The 17439-nt window shown below is 49.3% G+C and overlaps 1 protein-coding gene across 2 annotated transcripts in view; it reads left to right on the top strand.

Annotated features, from left to right (window-relative positions):
- Window positions 1–17439, top strand: part of TBX5 (T-box transcription factor 5) — a 54121-nt gene that overhangs the window by 2437 nt on the left and 34245 nt on the right. The window contains exons 1-6 of one of the 2 annotated variants that reach the window (XM_032240714.1): window positions 1–463; window positions 2146–2330; window positions 4093–4187; window positions 6395–6514; window positions 7310–7457; window positions 11180–11332. The exon at window positions 1–463 is cut by the window's left edge and continues 147 nt beyond it. In XM_032240714.1, the coding sequence (XP_032096605.1) occupies window positions 2184–2330; window positions 4093–4187; window positions 6395–6514; window positions 7310–7457; window positions 11180–11332 (663 nt within the window). In that variant the 5' untranslated portion in view covers window positions 1–463; window positions 2146–2183. The remainder of the gene's footprint in view (window positions 464–2145; window positions 2331–4092; window positions 4188–6394; window positions 6515–7309; window positions 7458–11179; window positions 11333–17439) is intronic. The other variant, XM_032240720.1, reaches the window with a different exon arrangement.

Raw genomic sequence — 17439 nt, 5'->3', positions numbered from 1 at the left:
AGAGAGAGAGAGAGAGAGAGAGAGAGAGAGAGAGAGAGAGAGAGAGACTCTCTTACCTCGAATTCGGGAACTTTAATCTTGAAAGCTGCGCTCAGAAAGGACTTCGACCATTCACCGGGCTCCCAGCTTACCCTCCCTGGGGGTGTAAGGGAGGAGCGGGGTACTGAGATTACCTGGTTGCGGGTGCTCTTGGAGGCTATTTTGTGTTCTTTGGCGCCTGCCAACTTGGAAGTATTTAGGGAGAGCAAGCGCACAGCGGAGGAGGTGTGTGTTGGAGGTGGGCAGTCGCCGCGGAGGCTCCAGCGTGGGTGCGCCCTAGTAGGCAGTAGTAGCCGCTATTCTGGGCAAACAGTAAACCCCGCAGGAAGCCCGAAACCACCATGCCTGCACCCCCGCCTCGCCGCGGGCTTCCCTGCTAGGAGCAGCAGAGGATGTGGTGAATGCACCGGCTTCACCGAGCGAGGTAACCCACCCAGCAGATGGCCCGGGAGGCTCAGGAGGGAGCTCGTCGGCCGAGTCGGCTGGGGCGGCGGGAATGGCGGATTCCAGTCTGGCTGTGCATTCATACAGCGCGGCTCGCAGAGATTTTGCGCAGCTCGGAGCTCCCCAGCGAATGGAGTCCGGGAGGCTGCCGCAGCTTGCGGAGTGGCTTTGAGGTTTGCAGAAAACACGGCCTGGTTCTGTCACACCGCACGGTGTTCGCCTCCGCCAGCCTGGAGCTCCCCGGACCCTGGCGAGGGCTCAGGGTAGGATTCTCCCTGCGGCTGACCGCCGAGAATGGGAGCGCGTGTGGGGGCGCCATCCCTGCTTTCTTTTGTTGTGAGGCTGCGGGGCTCCCATCACAGCTTCCCTGAAGCCCCGAGGACCGAGGTGAAGAAAACTGCTTGCGAGTCGGGCCTCCGAAGCTGTCCTTCTCCTCTGCCCCGTTTCTAGATCGCTAACCACTGCAGATCAGGATGGGATCTGGCCCCTTCCCGAAGCAGCTGCTAAGGTTTTGGGGAGCCATCGCTTGTGCCCACTTCCCAAAGTCTTCCCGTTTTGGGGAGGGGGGTGATTCCTATTTGAGTATTGAGGAGATTGGAAGAAGATCAGAGAGCAGGAGACAGGCTCATCGGGCTTGAACAGCTCTGCGGCTATTTTATATGTTCTAACCTCATACGCCTGCAAACACGGGCCGTTCTATGCATTGTGGGGACCCAGGCCGCCGATTCAATGCCTCCAGCCTAGGACTTATCCGAGAATGATTTTGTCCTCGCCAGTCCTGAGCCTAGGCTTGCAATTTTAGCAAGCCAGGCCTGGCTGAAGTTCAGAGAACCCCCGCTTCGGCCTGGTCACTCCACAAAATGCCCGCCATCCCCGACCCGGCAGCAGAGCGCGGGTGGCGGGCACGCAGTGATGCGCCTCCCTCGGAACTGCTATACGGTGGCCTTCTTCATTCAGTCTTCTGTTTGGCCACTTTTTAATCTTTTAACGAATCTTACTTAAGGTTGGGGTAAAGAAAAAGACTTTTAATTTTAAAGGATTTTACTGTTAAGGCCTGTGACTGATAAAAGATATATATGAATTATCTTTTGAACCTAGTCTCAATCTGCACAACCTTCCCCTCCTGTATTTCTGTTTTTGCAAGAGACGGGTTATTTCAGACAGTTTTGCCTGCTGCAGAAAACGGTTCCTCTTGTGAGGTTTAATTCCGACGGCATCTTGTAATTTGATGAAGAAAGAAATTCTCTAAAGGACACTGGGTTTTGTTTTGTTTTGTTTTTGGTTCCTACCCAATGGCTTCCAAAAATACCCATGCCTTATCTTTATTGGCTCTTCCAGAAGTCCAGACAAATTTGACGGGCAGCTTGCTTATCACGGGGAGCCTACGCAGGGGAGATGCAGGCCTCGCCTCCTCCGGGTCTGACGCGGGTCTTTTGCAAGAGGTTGTGCCTGGTCATAAAGTAATAGTAATAACGCTAGGAATACTAGTAATAGTAATAATTCTAGGGCCTTCTGCAGTCTCCTTCAGCTGGGAACGGAGGTGCTGGTAGTTGGAATGTGGGGGCCAAACTGCTCCCTCTTGTCGCTAAAACTGTGCTCTCCAACCTTTCTCTCTTTCTCTCCCTCTCCCCACCCCCATCTCCTCCTGCTTCTCTTCCTCAGAGCAGAACCTTGCCTGGGCACAGGGCCCCGGGCGCACCATGGCCGACGCAGACGAGGGCTTTGGCCTGGCGCACACGCCTCTGGAGCCTGATGCAAAAGACCTGCCCTGCGATTCGAAACCCGAGAGCGCGCTCGGGGCCCCCAGCAAGTCCCCGTCGTCCCCGCAGGCCGCCTTCACCCAGCAGGTAAGGAGACCTCACCTTTGGATCCCTTTCCAGAGACCAAAGTCAGAGTCTGGCTTCCCTGCTCAGCGCCTCTAGAGGGGAGAGAACGAAAACAAACAAAAACATCAAGAAACAAAACGAACCCACAGGCCATCATCATCCCTTTTCCTCTTTATTCCCACTCCATTCCACCTTTCTCTTTCCTGTCTCCCCAGATGCTCACATATTGCCACCCACTTTATTGTGATGCTTACCTTTATGGCGAAAGGATTTTTAAAATCTATCTAAATTGTTAGAGAAACCTCAATTACCCGGCTGTTTGGGGTCAGCTCACAATGGCCTAGATAATTCCTTTCCCGCTGCACTACGTGTAGAATCGGTCCTCAGCATCTTAATTAGGGCCGGGTCAGCAGCCGCTTCAGGCCCGCATGAGCAATGGCTTGACCCCTCTTCAGATCTTCTGTAGCCTTCGCCTCCTCCTGCCTCCTCCGTGCCGCCGCCTAGACCCGCGCACTGCACCATTTGTCTTGAGGTCGCCGCCCAGCGGGCTGGCGCGCCCTCACCCACAGCTGAGAGCGCGCAGGGCTTTGCCGGGAGGGCACCAGGAGCCTCGGGTTCGCCAGGCTACAGCCTGGGCAGGGGCAGAGGGAGGAGCCTCACCTTGCGCTCTGCGCCCTAAACCAGGGACCCACTGGGTGCTCAAGTCGGCCCCTCCTTAGATCCCGATTATTTTTTAAGTAGGGTGGGGTGACTTGACCAGAAAAGGCCCTTGCACTTGGGATTTCGATGAACGTCCTGGCTTTTACTGGAGTCTCTCTTTGGCCTTTAAGTTTCAGGAAAACATATGTATATTTCTAGAGAAGCAGAGAGAGTGAATGAGAGCATGAACACAGTTTAGGAAATTTACAGATTTTTTTTCTTTGAAGGAAAAGATCACTTTTTAGCCTGTTGCAAATTATTGCAAAAAGAAGAGATTGTACGTGCCTGTGTGTGTGCATATATATGTATATATATTTACATTTGTATCAGTTCTGTAAATTTAGTTTTAGCTGAAAGCCAAAATGTTAAATGACATCAGGCATGACCTGTAATCAAAATAGCTGGACGTGAATGGAGCTACTTGTAGGGAGAGCCTGGAAAGTTTGTTAATATAGACATTAAGGATTAATTTTCATTCTGGACTGTGAGAACATATGATAATACAAACAGTTTTTAGTTTAAAAATTCATGTGTTCATATTGGCACCCGCCATGGCCAAGAATAAGCAAGCACGTGCACATCCGTATTTTTGGTGTGTGGGCATCTCTGTGTCCACATAAGAACATTCTGAGTGGGTTTCTAGATTTGGTTCTAGTTTTTCTAGATTAGTTTTTTTGTTTTTTTTTTAACCTTGTATCTCAGCTGAAGTGGATTAAAATAGCTCTGTTTTGTTTTTGTTTGTTTTCTGCTTATTCCGGTCCTCCTCAGTGACATTCTGGAGCACCCTGTTGGTGGGTGATACTTCCATACCCTTGTGCTGGTGGCATTAAAAAAAGACAGCACAGCACTGTGGCTTCAAGAGGCTGTTGCAAACATCTGGGACTGAGCCTACAGCGGGATCCCTGAGCAGAGGCTGTTGGGTGCTCCAGATAATTCTGCAGTGGGCTGAAGCCACTTTTTACCCTGTGAGACCACAGGCTCCAGTGAAAAGAAGGAGCAGTCTCTGTGTTTTGGGGGAGTTTGGGGAAGCAATGCCCACTACCGCCAGGGCTTGTCAGCGTGACGTTTTTTCTCCTTCCTGCAGGGCATGGAGGGAATCAAAGTGTTTCTCCATGAAAGAGAACTGTGGCTGAAATTCCACGAAGTGGGCACGGAAATGATCATAACCAAGGCTGGAAGGTGAGCTGGCTAGTTGTGTAGAGGGAAGAACAGAAATTGTGGGAGAGGTGAGGAAGAAAAGGTGGGTTGGAAGAGAAGGGAGACTAAAGGGGTGGGGGAAGGAGAGTCGACACTTTAAAGAAGAAAACTAGAGGAGAGAGAGAGAGAGAGAAAGAGGAAGGTTCTAGTTAAAGGGACACAGGAAGATTCCTCCATTGATCTCTCCTAGGATGGAGGAAATACTCCAAACATTGGAGTCCGGAAACCCGGCATTTCTCCCACCTCACTTATGAAAAGAATAAAGAGCTTGGGAGGCCATGCTATCTGGATTCATAATGAGGGAAAGAGAGAGGAGGAAGAGGGAAAGGCAAAAACAGAAAACAGAGACCCGGAGAAGACAGAATCTAGAAGGTCTTTGGGTTTCAGGGGTCTTGGACTTTACTCTTTCCTCCCGCCCTCATCCCCACCCTCCCTGACCTTGGAGTGGCTCCAGGGTCCCACCCGATTGCCAAACTCTGAATTGCTGAATGTATTCGCTACCTCTTTCATTGTTTATAGAAAGCAGGCGAAGGCTTTGAAACTGAACCGGGGCTCGGCCGGGCTCTATATACAGACACGGATAAACACGGCAGCTTCGCCAAGACACTCGCCCCGGAGTTCCCCTTGAAAGCTCGCAGAGTTTTAGCTAGAAACGCTAGCGTTCTGGGGGAGGAGGAGGGAGGGTGGTGCAGCTCTCCATGTCAGTGTGAGTGTGTGAGGGTTTGTGAGTGTGTGTGTGTCTGTATGCACGCGCGCGTCCAGGCCTGGGGACGTCCTGGCTACATCCCTACCCGTGCTGGACTGGTCTTCTGCGTCCTGCAAGGCAAAAGGCTAGAGGATGCCCCGAGCAGGCGTGTGGAGCAGGCGGCCGGTAGGCCTAAGCCACCAAGTGTGTGAAGGGAGAGGGCGGAGCCGCCTCTCCAGACGCCCCCGTTCTCCAGCCGAAGCCTCCCTCAATAAACTGACAACAGTGACATTTATTATTATTTAAAATTAAACAAAGTCTGCTCCCCGCTCGGCCCAAGGCCTGAGTGAACTAGGAGGCGCGTTCTGTTTATATCAACGAACTGCAGTCCTCTTCCTATTCCCCCAGGAAGGAAAGACACGGCCGAGTCCCCCTTTCCCCCCCAGCATCAGCCGAGAGGATTTAACTATAAAAGGCCTGCGAAGCCTTCTGCGCCCCCGGCTCCCGGCGCACTTGCTCAGCTGATAAACACCGCGAGGCTTCGGCTCCTGGGCTCGGAGGGAGAGGCCTCGATTCGACCCTTCCCGCCTTCTCAGAGTGAGCCGAGATAGGCCAACCTCTCTTTTCCCACACACACCAGCCTTGAGAATCTTTGCTTTCTGGGGCTTGCTCCTCAGAAGGTGGAGGAGAATTCGAGTGCGCTAGGGCGCAGAAGGTAGCAGAGAAGGCACAGTTCCGGGCCATCAGCTCGCTAACGACTCCATCCTAGTTCAGGCCTCAGCTCTTTCTGAAACCAAATCTGGGAGAGTTTGGAATTTCTTCGCTGAGGGCCAAGGAATTTCGACTCTCCAAGGAAGAGTGCCAGGCACCTTGGAGAAGTGTGCGGCACTCAGGAATAAACTCTTGCTAGAGACCCGTGTCAGAGGTCACCCACCGAGTTATAGTGGGAACCGCGGCCTCCCTCATCCTCCCGGGGCAGGGGACTGAAGGCAGGCCAGGAAGGCTGTGCGCACCCACGCGTGTGCGGCTCTGGGGCGCACACACCTTGGCGTACACGTGACCCCTTAGTGCCGTGAGGATCGGCGGAAGCACCTGGCTAGACTGGTCCTCTAGGATCGGCGCCTACCTTTGTACCTAATAAGCCTCCTCTCCCCACAAATATTCATAGTAGGGGTCTGGTTCTAAAAAGGGCAGTTAGGAAGAGTTGAAATGGAGGTCCCTTTGAAGCATCTTCAAAACCAGTTCTCTAGAAGCGCCCGCGTCCGAGATTCTGTTTTCCTGTAAAGATACCTACAGTTGCCCGCCTGCTGTTTTCACCTCCCTTCTCCTTTCTCCTCCTTATAACTTCAAGGGAAACCCGGGCTGGATCCTGAGGAAAGCGGAACGGGACCAGTTTCCAATTCCAGGTTTCTCCAGGAATCGCTTCTTCCCTTAAAATGGTTGGAGGCTGTCTTCAAAATACTGGCATTAATTCCCGCCCCCTACCCCCGTCCCTCTCTCTTAGGCGGATGTTTCCCAGTTACAAAGTGAAGGTGACCGGCCTTAATCCCAAAACGAAGTACATTCTTCTCATGGACATTGTACCTGCCGACGATCACAGATACAAGTTCGCAGATAATAAATGGTAGGCACTGGGGTGGCAGGTGGAGTGGGGAGGGAGGAAGGTGGAACCTTCTCCCGAGAATTTGAATCAGTGAACATTGTTTATTTATTTTTTTTAGTTCCTACTGTGCGCTAAAGGCTCCTGTGTGCCTATCCATTTGCTTTTTAATAATCATTCTCAGACGAAGAAAGTGCAACCATTAGCTCCCGTTTTCCAGATGAGAAAACGGAAGCTAAGAGGAAATGAGGTGCCTGTGTCTATCACTGTACCCACAAGGTTGTGGAGTTTTACAAAGGGCATTGTTACCAAGCGCTGGAGGTATTTCTGGGGGCATAAAACCATTTACAGTTATTTTTTATGAGTTACCTACTTTGAACATGCATTTTTATGAAATTGCAAAATCGGCTCGCGGTATTGGAGTTAAACAGTTAAGAGAGGAGAGGCCCATTTCTTGGGTAGATTGTGCCCATGGCTGCCAGCAGTGCAGAGGCCTGACAGTGAAGTCCTGGTTGAAAGGCCTCAAGGAGTTTTCAAGGCTTTTTGCACGTCCAGACCTCCAGAGCCTGCCACTTGTTTATGGGATGCAAGAGGCTATAAGAAGAAAGAGCTGGGCCAGGGGCCTGCCTGGACCCAGGCACCAAGTACGCTGGGGCATCTGGAATTGCAGATGCCTAAGGGAGACAGGAGAGCCTTCAGCTTATGTGTAGCTACTACTCAGCAATGCTCACCTGGTGCATGAACTGAAGCATGCTCCAGTGAAGTTCGTTACCTCCAGACTCTGAGCCAGGCCTCTGGTCATACCTCTCCTTGGTCTAGGTCTGTGACAGGCAAAGCTGAGCCCGCCATGCCTGGCCGCCTCTACGTGCACCCGGACTCACCCGCCACTGGGGCTCATTGGATGAGGCAGCTCGTCTCCTTCCAGAAACTCAAGCTCACCAACAACCACCTGGACCCATTTGGGCACGTGAGTACTGTGTCCTGTATCCCACGCCGTCTCTCCCTCTTGTCCTCTCTCCCTTCCCACTCTCTTCTTGGCTCTGCATGCTCACACTTCTCCTTTTCTTTGCTTCATTTCCGCCCACTTTGGGCATTCTACCTCTGCCTCCTTGATCTGGACTTCCTTTTGCTTCCTTTTTTTCCCTTCCATCTCATTTCTTCTCTCATTCCTTTCTCTTCTTTCTTTCACCTCATTTGGCTCTCCCTTTGCTTTCTTTTTCTTCCTAGGACTTCATTCTCTGTCTCCACTTCTCTCCTGTGCAGATATCTGCCCCTTTGCAGTCTCCCTGTGATCCACGCTCCCCAGCTCTGTGTCTGTTGTTCCTTTGTGGCTGGAGATATGGCCTGCCGGTTCACCTGGGCTGGGGCTGTATCCTTGCTGCTAGCACCCCGACCCCTCTGCCTTTGCCTAGGGATGGAGGAATAACTGAAGCTGCTCATTCCAGGCCTGGGAAGTCTGTGAATTCGACCTGTGGTTAGGAGTGGAGGGCTGTGTTTCAGTCTTACAGAAAACATGGACCATCTAGCCCAGTGGGTACCTAGTATAGACTGCACAGAGGCTGGACCACAGTGAAAGCCATATCCGTTCCCTCCCCACTTCCCAATCCTGCCCTATTATTGGGACGTCCCAGGGATAGAGGGAGAGCCCAGCTCACCTGCCCCCTCTTTTACAGATGGAAAAATGAACTCATAAGAGGCAAACTATGGTGCCAGTGCCGTTTTTTAGCTTGATACTCCTGGGGAGATCTGTTTTTCTTTTCAACATCCAGCTTTCTCCCTTTCCACACTGTGCCCAGAGCAGGCGAACCTAAACCACGGTCCTAAACTTGGAGTCTGGATTGGACCCAAGAGAAAGGTCTGGTGAATTTCCTGAAACTGAACGCAGGGCATTGAATGTGCAGCCTGCCCACCACCCAAAAGAATGTGTAGGCTTTAGTGGATTCTTAGTATAGGCATCACTTCTCTTCCCCAAAGAAAAACAAAACACAAAACACTGATTGTTGAAAAAATGTCCCTGAGTCTCATCGTAGGAGATAATCACTAGAACAGAACACAGATTCTGAATTCACCTTTAGAACCCTTAGCTGGATGATTCTGCAATACAAGTGGGTTCACTCATCTTAGGGCATTTGATCCTCATGGCAGGCTAGGGGGAGGACTGAGAGGCATAGCTTTTGCACGGGAGAGTCCAGGGGACTGGAGATGACTTCACAAGGTCCTGCAGCTTGTACTTGGGAGCAGAGATTTGAGGCTAGGTTTCTCTAATTGCAAAAGGGATTCTCTGTCCTGGAAGGTTGTAGCTTCAAAGAGGAGCAACAGACAAGCCCACGGTTGCCAATTTCAGGGAAAGGAGGGGGCTGGGCGGGAATGAATTTGGCCAAGGTGGGGAGGATGGTTTATGAAGGTCCAAATGAGAAATCTGCTACTTCGAGGCCTTGGGGCTGAAGTTCTGAAGCCCCCAGGATCTGGGGTGGGAAGAGGATCTCAGGGATCCCCATTGATGGATGAATGCAGCTCTCAGCACGTGGGCGGGGAGGAGATTGGGTGGCTTGCTGGAGAGGAGAAAGAACCATTCCGTTTCTGTGTAGCCTGCTGGGAGGGCCAGGCATTCCCAGGCAAATGCAGAGCCTTTCTGTTAAACCCGGGTGTTTGGCCCACGAGTCCTTGCTGGGCTTCCCAGGAGGTGCTCTGTGCGTTCAGCTTGCTTGGGCGTTGGCTGACCCGTCCTGGGTATGTATCTGCCAGTACCCAGCAAGTACTTTACCAGCACCAAGGAAAATCGGGGCTGTTTCTAAAGGTCCCACATGCATCTCTGGGCTGGCTCCTTCTGGAGCGTGGGACCCTTGGGTGTGGTCCTGCGTGGTCCTTGACGCTGGAAAGTGAGATGGTTCCCGTTTCAGCTCCTAGCTTTTTCTCTGCTCCTCTGGAGTGCATTGGAGTCTCTCTGGGGCGGATGCCTGCGGAAGGTGCACAAACTCCACCACCAAACTCCTGGCATCCCTGCCAGCTTCAGGACCTTCCCAGTTGGGGAGAGGGGCTGGGCACTGCTCGGAACTGCACAGAAGCCAGGCATTTCCACCCTGAACTCCGGACTTTCGTTCAGAGCGGCCCTAATGAAATTAGGAGCCATTAGATCGCCCTCGCGCTGATGTCTCCACACTGTCCCCAGCCGTCAAAGCAATTTGGCTAAGCCGGGCCGATGGCCGCGCCGGCCCGGGACTGTGGCGGCCAGCGGGGCCCTGCTGCGTCTCTCTGTCGCCACGCCGCCCCGGTCGGCGTCGCTATCGGCCGGGGAGGCGGCCGGGCCACGGCGGCCGGAGATTAGAGCCGCGCGGCCCGGGGTCGGGCACCGCAGGACCCACGAGCTCCTCATGCCTCCCCCGCCCGGGCCGCAGCTTCCCTCCCCCAACTACCTCCACCCGCTCGGGCCGGGCTCCGGGGTTGGTCCAAGAATCCTGCCCCAGGGTCATCAATGCAAATAATCAATGTCACTGAGACAACCTCCGCAGCTCCCGGGGAAAAAGCAGGCCAGATTTTCAGGCTGTTAAACGTGGTGATCCGCGCGGTCCGTGGCGATGTATAAGAACGTTTTGGTAAATATTAGCGTTAACAGCCTCCCCGGAGCATCAAAACCTAGGCGTCGTCAGAACAACAAACCCAGTTTTATTGGTAAGGATGCTCATCTGTGACCAGCCCTGGCTCCAGCAAGAACGCGCAGCCTGGAAGTCCTCCTCCTCCTCCTCCTCTTCCTAATGATAATTGGGGTTGTAAAAATAACAGCATAACTACAGCAGTTAAGGCCCCTCTTGTCCCTGGGAGCCCCCTAAACATGGGGAAGATAGGAAGGAAGTAAAAAGAGAATATTCCCGACAAACGAGATGTAGCCGTTCTGTCTGAGGCCAAGTATGCAGATAATTCTGGTTGTGGATCCTGAAATGTGATCAGGTTGGAGAAAGGGAGTTTCCAAGGCAACCAGCCCCTTCTTTGAGGGGTGTGTGAGGGGTGCCTCGTCCCCACACTTTATGACCCGACGTCCTTGGAGGCCAGATCACCTGCGCCCCCCCAAATATATTCTCTTTTCACTAACTCTACTTTGCTTGTTCTCCAAACAAAGGCCCCAGATTTGAGGTCTAATCACCCACCCCAAGCCTCAGAAAAAGGCTGTGCAGGGAACTGGTGACTTTATTTGTTGTTAAATTCCAGTTTTTTAAATACTTGGTCTCTTCTCTTGCATCCCTCAGAGATTTGGGAGTGGGGGTTGTTTCTATGATCGTTTATTTGTTGTCCCCTTGCCCCCACACCACCTGTCAATCCAAAAGTGTTGTTCAGGCTTCCCCCCAGACTGAGATTCCTCGATCGAGACTTGCTCAGCTCCCTTTAGGGGTGGGAAGTGCCCTATGCAGGGAGTTAATTTATTAAGCAAACTTTATTATGAATTCTGATTTACTGCTCTGTGTGCCTTGGGTAGATTCCTGGAATATTACCCTGGCTTTTTCGGTTGAAAATTGTTATTTTTGAAATGTTTCTTTTTAATGAAATCCCTGGCCCCTTTTCAAAACAGCAGAAAAATACCTATTTTTCGAGAGCTGGTATAACAATGCGAATCTAGAGGGCGGGGAGCAGGGTTTTTATCTGGAGACAAAGGGAGTTTTGATTTTCTTACAATCTCATTTTCTTTATTATTTTTAGATTATTCTAAATTCCATGCACAAATACCAGCCCAGATTACACATCGTGAAAGCGGATGAAAATAATGGATTTGGCTCAAAAAATACAGCATTCTGCACCCATGTCTTTCCTGAGACGGCGTTTATAGCAGTGACTTCCTACCAGAACCACAAGGTAAGCCCAAAGCCCAGGAACCAGTGCCTGGGGCCGTCTGCTCTTTCTTTTGCAGGAATCTGCAAGGGTTTCCTGCTGGAACTTCGCTCCTCTGAATGGCAGCCATCACCAACTGTGACCCCAGGGTGCTGGGGTGGGGACAAAGCTGCAGCCTAAGAGTTTCAGCTGTTTGTACTACTTCCCTGGGCTTGGCATAATGGTCACAACCACACATATGCACCCACACCAGTTAGAAACAAACCTGTCATACCATATGGGCCATACACTCAAATGGCACAAGAAGGCATCCCATCGACTTTGTGAAATGCCTAGTTGGAAGAAAAGTTGCTTATTGCCCGGCTCTGGTGCCACTGTTTCATTTCTGGGGCCACCTTTTCTGCTGGGATCAGTTTTCTCCTCTCCGCCTTTTTAATGTGTTTTTTTTTTTTTTTTCCATCACCCTCCAGAGTGAGAGAGGGTCTCACTCTGTCACTTAGGCTGGAGTGCAGTGACACAGTCATGGCTTATTGCACCCTTGACCTCCCAGGCTCAAACGATCCTCCTGCCTCAGACTCTGGAGTAGCTGCGACTATGGGCATACACCACCATTATGCCTGGCTAATTTTTAACTTTTGTTTTTTGTAGAGATAGTGTCTTGTTATGTTGCCAGGACTGGTCTTGAACTCCTGGCCTCAAGCAACCCTCCTACATTGGTCTCCCAAAGTGTTGGGATTACAGGCATGAGCCACTGCTCTCACTCTGCCTTTTAGATGTATCTCAACTGGCAACAGGGCAGGTAGCAAAGTTGCCAGGATCCTTAGGACTGGACTTTCCTGATGCTTCCCTAATTGTTTCAGCAATCACTGATTCCAGACCACATTCATGAGCAAGGTTTGCCTTGTTAAAATGACAACAGAACAACCTGTGCCGCCAGCAGCTTGGAATAATGCTCCCAGGACTTAGACAAGAGCCTGCAGAAGCACAGCTTGGTCAGGGGAGGCACACCATGCGCTCAGCCTATGCATTGCTTGGGAGAAGGTGGCTGCAGTTTGATGTAGGGGCAGGATACTGCCAGGTGGATTGTGTGGAAGTCAGACCCCATGAGTTTCAAAATCCAGCCGCTGGTTTTGGCATTTCAAAGCCTGGCAATGACTTTGGAGCAGGCTGCCTGTAACAGCAGGTTGGAGGGTGGGGGGAGTATCTTCTCTTTTTCCTCAAGAGAAAGGTTGTTTTGACTTGTCAGGATTTACCTCTGTTCCTTAGATACCCAAGTACATGTGGATTCGTTTTATTGCGGGAAGCAGGAGGGATTTAATGCTTCCTAAGCCTTGTTATGAAAAGATCTGGAATCTGGAGAGGCAAGAAATAGGTGCTGGAGGAGGGGCCCCTGCCCTCCTGGGGTTGTAGACTGTTAGGAGTATTAAGCAGTGATTTGGGCTTAGAAGGCTGTGGGAGGGCAAGGTGGGAGGGGATCCATGTGGGATCTGTGAGGGCAGATCACCTAGATGGATGTGGGATGGTGCACACCTCCCCCTTCATAGCTCTTGTCCCCACCAGCAAGGCTGGGGTGGAAGGGGGACTGCAGGAGGGGGGGGCAGAGAAGGGTGAGAGGCAGGCTTAGCACCCCAGATCCTCCCGTCACCCCTCGAAGGTCATTCCAGTGCAGGCTGGTTTGGCAGAGAATGCCCCAACTGAGGCAGGGACTGCTCCAAAATCTGTGGGTAATCTCTAAATCCAGATTGTCTGTGAACAGGCCAAGCTGTGATAGATAGCTCCTTGTAGGCCACAAGGTCTGTCTGGGAACTCAGGTCAAGAGAGCTTCCTGCCCTCAGAAAGAAAACTCATTCCCCTCAAAACACCATTCCTTTTTAAAGAGGAAGGAGGATTTTTCTGAGTATCCCCACATTTGTTGAACTAAGAGAGCAAAACTGAGGGTTGATTGCCCTGAAAGGTACAAAACTGTTTCAGGCCAATTTGAGCCTGACTCCTTGAAACCTGTTTCCCTCAATGGGTGCTGTAAACCTCTGTTTAGCTTTGCGGTGACAGTCACAGGAAGAAAAAAAAAAGGAAAAAAATAGCAATATGGAAGCTCAATTTTTCCTATATATGTATATACTTACAGGCTCCCAGACCTGACAGGAGTCCAAAAATATATCAGATGTTTCCCTCCTCTACCCCAAGAAAGCCCAGGTTCATGTAGGAGGACAGGAAGGGTGGACATATAAAAGTGACCTGCTTAAAAAACCATCTGAGTGCTCGGGTCCTTTGAAAGAAATACCCTAAATTCTGTGTAGTTATGATCTTCAGATTCATCGGGTGTGGATAGATGTGGGAAAACTCTCTCTCTCTCTCTCTCTCTCCTTCTCTCTGTTGATAGCCTTATTGGAGAATAATTGTCATCCAATAAACAGTCACATTTGAAATAGACAATTTGGTAAGTTTCACGTGTACACACACACATACACACCCCTGTGAAACAGTCACCGAAACCATTTGTGAATATGCCCAACACCCTTTACATTTCTATTTCAAAAATGTCTTCCCCAATGCACATATTTAGTGATTGATGTGCATAAATGACTGCCTGCCCAACGGGGTGTGTATGTGTGATTTTTTTTTTAGCACAATCTAGGGAATTGTGTGTCTGAATGCTCACAGGTCTAAGAATGTGTGTCTCCAAATATACATTTGGACATACGTGTATTCGATGGCCATACTAAAGGTTCACACACAAGAATTGCTTTTTTTTTTTTTTCTTTGTTGGTTGAGTCACCTGTGCATAAAGTTCTGTTTAGCCAGCCTGACAGATTCCTTGACATCTGGGATTGAAATTTCAGGGGGGACAACTTCTGTTACCCTCCCCCACTTCTTACTTTAGAGCACCAAAGGCACCTATTTTCTTTTCAGGAGCAAATCCAAAACTGCTCTTTCCCAGTCAAGTGCAGGGCCCCTGCAAACATTTCCCACATGGATATATGATGTGTGATTTAAATAAGCGGCCCAGGGTTGCATGTGATTTGTGGACTCGGTCTTGTTACTTTATTGTCTCACCTGGACCGGGTATTGAGACTTCTGACTTCATGGGTGGAAGCCAGCTGAGCTTACCATCGCATAGGGTTAAGGTGGAGGATGGTGGAGGCAGACTGCTTGGGTTCAAATCTATTCGACTTTGGGCAAATGACTTAACTCCATTCCCCCATCTGTAAAATGGGGATAATAAGAGAACTCACCTCATAGATTGTTGTGAGAATTCAGTGAGATAATTCCTGGCAAGTGTGTCACGTGAGACCTGGCAGAGAGCTAGCACGGAGCATTAGTAACGATTGATAAGACCATCGATTGACTACTTAACTGATCAGTTCATTAACAGGGCGACTCCATCCAAAACACAGACTTCTGAAAACTCTTTGCTTACTCATTCTAACTTCCTGGCTAGTTTAGAATCTGCAAGACTGGGATTTTAAATAAGTTCTTATTCCTGTGGTTGAAAAACAACTGCAAATGTTAGCCTTTGTGATTTAGTTGACTCATTCCCTGATCATGTCATCAATTCAATGACTATTTGTCTAGCATTTTGCCTTGGATAAATGAGCAGAGAAAGAAAAGCAATGCATGTGATTAACTTGCCAAGACAATTTGGAAAAATACGGGCCACCATTTTTATGGTCCAACAGCCCAGTGCCTTCAGAATGATCTTTCTGTGCTTGGATGTAGGTACCAGCTGGAGGTAGGTATGCGGCAGGGCTGAGTTCTTAGGCTGCAATCACATACCCATATACCACAGGGCCTCTAATGACGAGACACATTTCCTCAGCCCAGCTGTGATCTCAGGCTGGATTTGGGACTTATTTCCCCAGATGGTTGACAGCTTGAAAAAGATATTTAAAAACCCAAATCTTCCCCAGCGACGTTCATTCTGTGAAACACGTTTTTGTAAAGTTTTCACTGCAGTTGTCAGCAGCTCCCAGAGCAATCCCTAGAAATATTTAGGTGTTAAAAAAAGGTCACGTGGGCATTTCATTTCCCTGTTCTTGCAACAATGGCTGTGTATGCAAGCAATGTCTATCCCCAGATATTAACCTAACTTCGCCATTAAAAGGCATTTTCCTCCTGCTTAAATCATTGTGTAAGGAGTCTATATTTATGAGGTATGAGCTTTCTGGTTGGGACCAGGAAATGAACCCTTAATAGAGAGACATAATTAAGATTTTTAGCCCTCGTGAGGGTTTTTAAAAATTTTTTTTCAAAAGCAAGAATTCACAACAATTATTCTCATTAATTTTTACAACCTCTGTCTCAGTTGGAGCTGGTATTTATATTTGTTTTTCCCCCACTCCCAACTCTCCCCCGGATATCCGGTTTTATGTTGATTTCGAAGGGAGTACATTTGCATGGCGAATAGAAGTCAGTTTCAGTGAAGCCTTTTGGTGGAACTGAGAAATCCAGGTGTATCAGTTTGTGTGCCCATGATCTAACACACAGCATATTAGGAAGGGACTTTTATAAACACTGTTATAGTATGTGAGGGGACAGCTATTTTAACCTGCAGATAAGCTAGATTGTTGACATTTCTCAAGGGTAATTCTTATGTCATATAGGTATCTACAATCAGTTTCCAAAAGAAGTTACATGTGAAGATCAACATACCTTACAAGCGTACATGTAAGAAATTGTGCTTATCTTGTGCAGCCGTATTTTTGCAAGCTGTGATGGTAAGCACAAGATTAGATAGTAGCCAATCTGTTTCCGGTGCAAGGAATGGATTTGAGCGAAAGTTTTTGCTGATAACGTAAAATCTACCCTTTTCTTCTTTCCTTGGGGCAATTTTTTGTCCTGAGTTGTTGGTGGAGCAGTGACATCAGGGACTGAGCACTAATTCTGATACTCAGATCCTCACTAAACACTGCTGTCACAGCCTCACCGTCTTTAACATTTGCTTCTGAGACTGGGGTGGGGTGGAGTGGGGGCGGGGGTGAGAGGAAAAGATGTGTTTCATCTGCGTTTAAATGGTCTATTTTTCCTTAACTTTTTCTGAATCCATTAAAAGATGATTTATGGTCAACTGGGTGAAATTTTATTGTGACAAAACCTGAATGAGAAAAAAAAAAAAAAACCCCTATTAGGTGTTGAGTTTTTAGACTCTTAAAATACAGGTGAATACAGGAGTACGCATCTTAAGATGACTTTCCAAAAGGATTTTATAGATTTTTCTATGCATTCAGAAGAGTCAAGAAAAAGTCTGAGGCTGGGTGTGGTGGCTCATGCCTGTAATCCCAGCACTTTGGAAAGCCAAGGCAGGTGGATCGTTTGAGGCCAAGAGTTTGAGACCAGCCTGACCAACATGGTGAAACCTCGTCTCTACTAAACTACAAAAATTAGCTGGGTGTGGTGGTGGGCACCAGTAATCTCAGTGACTCGTGAGGCTGAGTGAGGCAGGAGAATTGCTTGAACCCAGGAGGGGGAGACTGCAGTGAGCCAAGATTGCACTGCTGCACTCCAGCCTGGGCAACAGAGTGAGACTCTGCCTCAAAAAATAAAAATAAAAAAATGAAAAAATAAATCTAAAGCTATAGGAATAGACACAGTTAAACAAAAATGGGCTGGGTGTGGTGACTCACACCTATAATGCTAGCACTTTAGGAGGCTGAGGCAGGCAGATTGCTTGAGCCCAGGAGTTCCAGACCAGCCTGGGCAACATAGTGAGACTGTCTCTCCAAAACCCTAAAAAAAAAAAAAAAAAAAGGTGGTGTAAGGGAGAATGTGTAGACACATCCACACACAGATATTTAGAAAGTATTTAAAAATAGACAAAATAGACTTTAGGGTAGGCATAGTGGCTCATACCTATAATCTCAGCACTTTGGAAGGCCAAGGTGGGTGGATCGCTTGAGCTCAGGAGGTCAATGCTGTAGTGAGCTATGATCACTCCCGTGCACTCCAGCCTGGGCAACACGGTGAGACCCTGTCTTAAAAAAATTAAAAAATTAAAAAATTTAAAAAGTACTTAGCTCAACTGGGCACTGTGGCCCACGCCTGTAATCCCAACAGTTTGGGAGGCTGAGGTGGGTGGGTCGACTGAGATCAGGAGTTTGAGACCAGCCTGGCCAAGATGGTGAAACCTCATCTCT

The sequence above is a fragment of the Sapajus apella genome, unplaced genomic scaffold (assembly GCF_009761245.1).
Source record: "Sapajus apella isolate SASKATOON/1434 unplaced genomic scaffold, GSC_monkey_1.0 scaffold2, whole genome shotgun sequence".
NCBI classification, from domain to species: domain Eukaryota; kingdom Metazoa; phylum Chordata; class Mammalia; order Primates; family Cebidae; genus Sapajus; species Sapajus apella.
This window is presented reverse-complemented; position numbering and strand designations above follow the sequence as displayed.